Below are 3,147 nucleotides of genomic sequence, written 5' to 3'. Positions count from 1 at the left end.
TTATTAATTGTGTGGGAGGGGTAAAATCGTCCGTTCAGGCCATAGAAAAGGGGGGTTAAACGGATTCCCATTTCCCATTTCCCACCTTAATCAACCTCCACGCAACCCTAATTTTGTGTGAAAGTAGCGGGAAGACAGCAGAGAAGCGCGAAGATAGTGTGGAAGAAGGAAGAAAGCGGGAACAAAGAGAACTCTTCACTTCGCCTACTGCAATGCGTAAATCATTGGCGACTGGAACGGTTCTGCACAAAATACGCTCCAACGAAGTAAGTTTGAATAATTTGTAACTGTTTGAATTGTATGAATTTTATAGTGAATGAGTTTGTATTGTTTGTGTGGAGTGTTTTTTGTGGAGTTGTATGGAAGTTAAGCATTTCTAGGGTTTGCCGTGTGGGTTATATATGCATAAAGCATAAAGGAGTTTGTACTCGTGTCTTGTGTCTTGTAATGTGGGGACCATTTTCTGTAGTGGTATGTTGTTTATTATTGTTAGTATGAATTCTGATGAGTATGGGAATGTGTTGTAGTGGTCTGTGGGGACCAATACTACTGTTGTAGTTACTGATTCTTGTCATGTGCATATATAGGGTTTAGGAAACATTGTTGTTATTCTGTGGGGACCATTATGTTTAAACTTTTCGTGCATATACTCTGTTGACTGTTGGCTTTACAGGAGCTGGTGTTGGCCCATTTGAAGTTGTCCTTTTCCATAATGGGATAGTAAATAGGGTTGGTGAAGTTAAATACTTGGGTGGTGATGTAGAACTGTATGAAAGGATGGAAGCTAATGAAGTGTGTCTAGATGTGTTGAAGGATAAGATAAAACAGTTAGGGTATAGTGAGGTTGGTGCCCTGATTTATTGTTATTGGAATGATAGTTTGAAGTTGCTACAATCAGACAATGATCTTATACCTATATTGAATGAGGTCAACCCAAGTAAAATGTTAGAGTTTTGGGTTGAAACAATGGATGAGCAGGACTTGATTGAAGCTGATATGGAAGTACTGAAGCCAGAAAGTGATTGGGAAGATGAGATTGAGGTACAGAGATTGGGGGTAGCTGAGCAGGTTGATGTAGGGACTGGGGATGATGGCCAAGTTGTTGATTTCACTGTACAGGATGATAAAGTAGATGAGCATTTGGATGTAGCTCAAACAAAGAAAAAGGTTTAGAATTTGGATGACATCTTCTTTTCTGACGAGGAGTCAGTAGTGGATTCTGATAGTGATGGTGATGGGGAAAGAAAATGGCCCATATTTAGAGCTGCAACAGACATGAAAGACCCCCATTTCACTTTAGGCATGACATTTGCTTCAAAACAACAGTTTAGGGAAGCAGTTCAAAATTATGCTTTCAATAATGGCAAAGAAATTAGAACTCTAAAAAATGACAAGGAAAGGGTTATTGTTAAGTGTACACAGGAGGGTTGCCCTTGGAGAATAGGGTTGAGGAAAGTAATAGGGTCATATGCATGGAGGATTTTGAACATGGTGGATGAACATGAAGGTTGTTCTTGGGTTTGGGAGAACTCACTGGTGAAATCAACTGTGGTTGCTAAGAGGTGGGCAACTCAATTAAAAGATCACCCAGATTGGATGATGAGAAAGTTCAAAGATAAGGTTTACACAGAGGAGGGATTTTATGTGAGTGATTCACAAGCATATAGGGCTATTTGGAAGGCAAAGAAGATAAGAGTAGGTGATGAGGAAGCCAACTTCAAGAAGATTTGGAGTTATAGAGAAGAAGTCTTGACAACAAATCCCGGGTCTTCATGTCTTGTTAAGTTGAGTGACTTAAAGGATGGAAGTGGGCAGGAAAGATTCCTGAGAATGTATGTCTGTTGGAAAAGCAGCAAGGAAGGCTTCAGGATGTGTAGAAGACTGATTGGGGTAGATGGTTGTCACCTTAAATCTGAAACTGGAGGAATGCTTCTGACTGCTGTGAGTATAGATGCAAATGACTGTATATTTCCATTAGCTTATGCTATTGTGGAAGGAGAGAAAAAGGAATCTTGGATATGGTTTCTAAGACTGTTGAAAGATGATATGCAGATAAGTGATACAGAGGAGGATGAGTACTGCTTCATAAGTGACAAACAGAAGGGTCTAATTCCAGCCTTTGGTGAAGTGCTACCTGGTGTGGAAAACAGATTTTGTGTGAGACACCTACATGCAAATATGAAGGTGGCAGGTTTCCAGGGTAAGGCTATTAAGGATGCATTATGGACTTGTGCTAGGGCAAACACTGTAAATGCTTACACTGATGCTTTGTATAAACTAAGGAGATTAGATGAAGCTGCATACCAATGGTTAGGTGATAAAAGCCCAACAGAATGGTCTAGATCCCACTTCTCTACAAAATCCCATTGCGACATGTTAGTGAATAACATTTGTGAGTCTTGGAATGCCTCTATAATGGAAGCAAGGGACAAGCCTATCATTGAGTGCCTAGAAATTATAAGGAAAATGATAATGGCTAAGTTGTTTGAGAATAGACAGAAAGCTGCAGAATGGAAGTCCTTGATATGTCTTAAGATTGTCAGGAAGTTGAAGCAAATAGAGAAGGCTGCATCTGGTTACTTAGTAACACAATGTGATTTCTTCAAGTTTGAGGTTAGACACTTATATGGGGATCAACAACAAGTAGACCTTGAAAGAAAACAATGTTCTTGTAGGAGGTGGGAGTTGACAGGCATTCCATGCAAGCATGCTATATGTGCTATATGGAAAAAATTTGGGAAAGGTGGAGTGTTTGACTTTGTCCATCCATGCTACTCAAAAGACGCATATCTGAAGATATACAGTGCAAGTATCAACCAAATGGCAGGTCCTGCTGAGTGGCCTAGGTGTGATAGACCACCCCCATTGCCACCCTTGTATAATGCCAAGGTGATTGCTTGATTGCTGACCCTTATCCTTTAACTCTCTGCTGTATAAAAACTGATTTAAATTGTTGGTGCTTTTCAGGTTGGGAGGCCCAAAAAGTTAAGGACAAGATCAGCTGCTGAGTTAACCCAAGATGGAAATAGAGTGTCAAGAAACCACATTCAACTGCATTGTTCTGTGTGTAGGGAACCTGGACATAATGCTAGGAAGTGTCCATCTAATCCTAATAAAAAGGTGTAGTACTAAATTCTGTTGGATTAC

At 40.1% G+C, this 3,147-nt stretch overlaps 1 protein-coding gene across 1 annotated transcript; it reads left to right on the top strand.

The window, feature by feature from the left end:
- Window positions 1-1,275: 1,275 nt before the first annotated feature.
- LOC109192079 lies at window positions 1,276-2,794 on the top strand. The gene is made up of 2 exons (XM_019342678.1): window positions 1,276-2,613; window positions 2,744-2,794. Exons 1-2 carry the CDS (start codon window positions 1,276-1,278, stop codon window positions 2,792-2,794), a joined length of 1,389 nt encoding a protein of 462 aa, XP_019198223.1.
- Window positions 2,795-3,147: the final 353 nt, after the last annotated feature.

Source organism: Ipomoea nil, unplaced genomic scaffold, assembly GCF_001879475.1.
Source record: "Ipomoea nil cultivar Tokyo-kokei standard unplaced genomic scaffold, Asagao_1.1 scaffold1768, whole genome shotgun sequence".
NCBI lineage: Eukaryota > Viridiplantae > Streptophyta > Magnoliopsida > Solanales > Convolvulaceae > Ipomoea > Ipomoea nil.
Note: the sequence above shows the minus strand (reverse complement) of the source record. Positions and strands in the feature narration are given on the sequence as shown.

Bases quoted from the DNA above. Each gene is read 5' to 3' on its own strand.
- LOC109192079 (XM_019342678.1), top strand. From the start codon at position 1,276: ATGAAAGACCCCCATTTCACTTTAGGCATGACATTTGCTTCAAAACAA. The intron at 2,614-2,743 runs GTTAGACACTTA...AATTTGGGAAAG, and splicing joins GTGATTTCTTCAAGTTTGAG to GTGGAGTGTTTGACTTTGTC.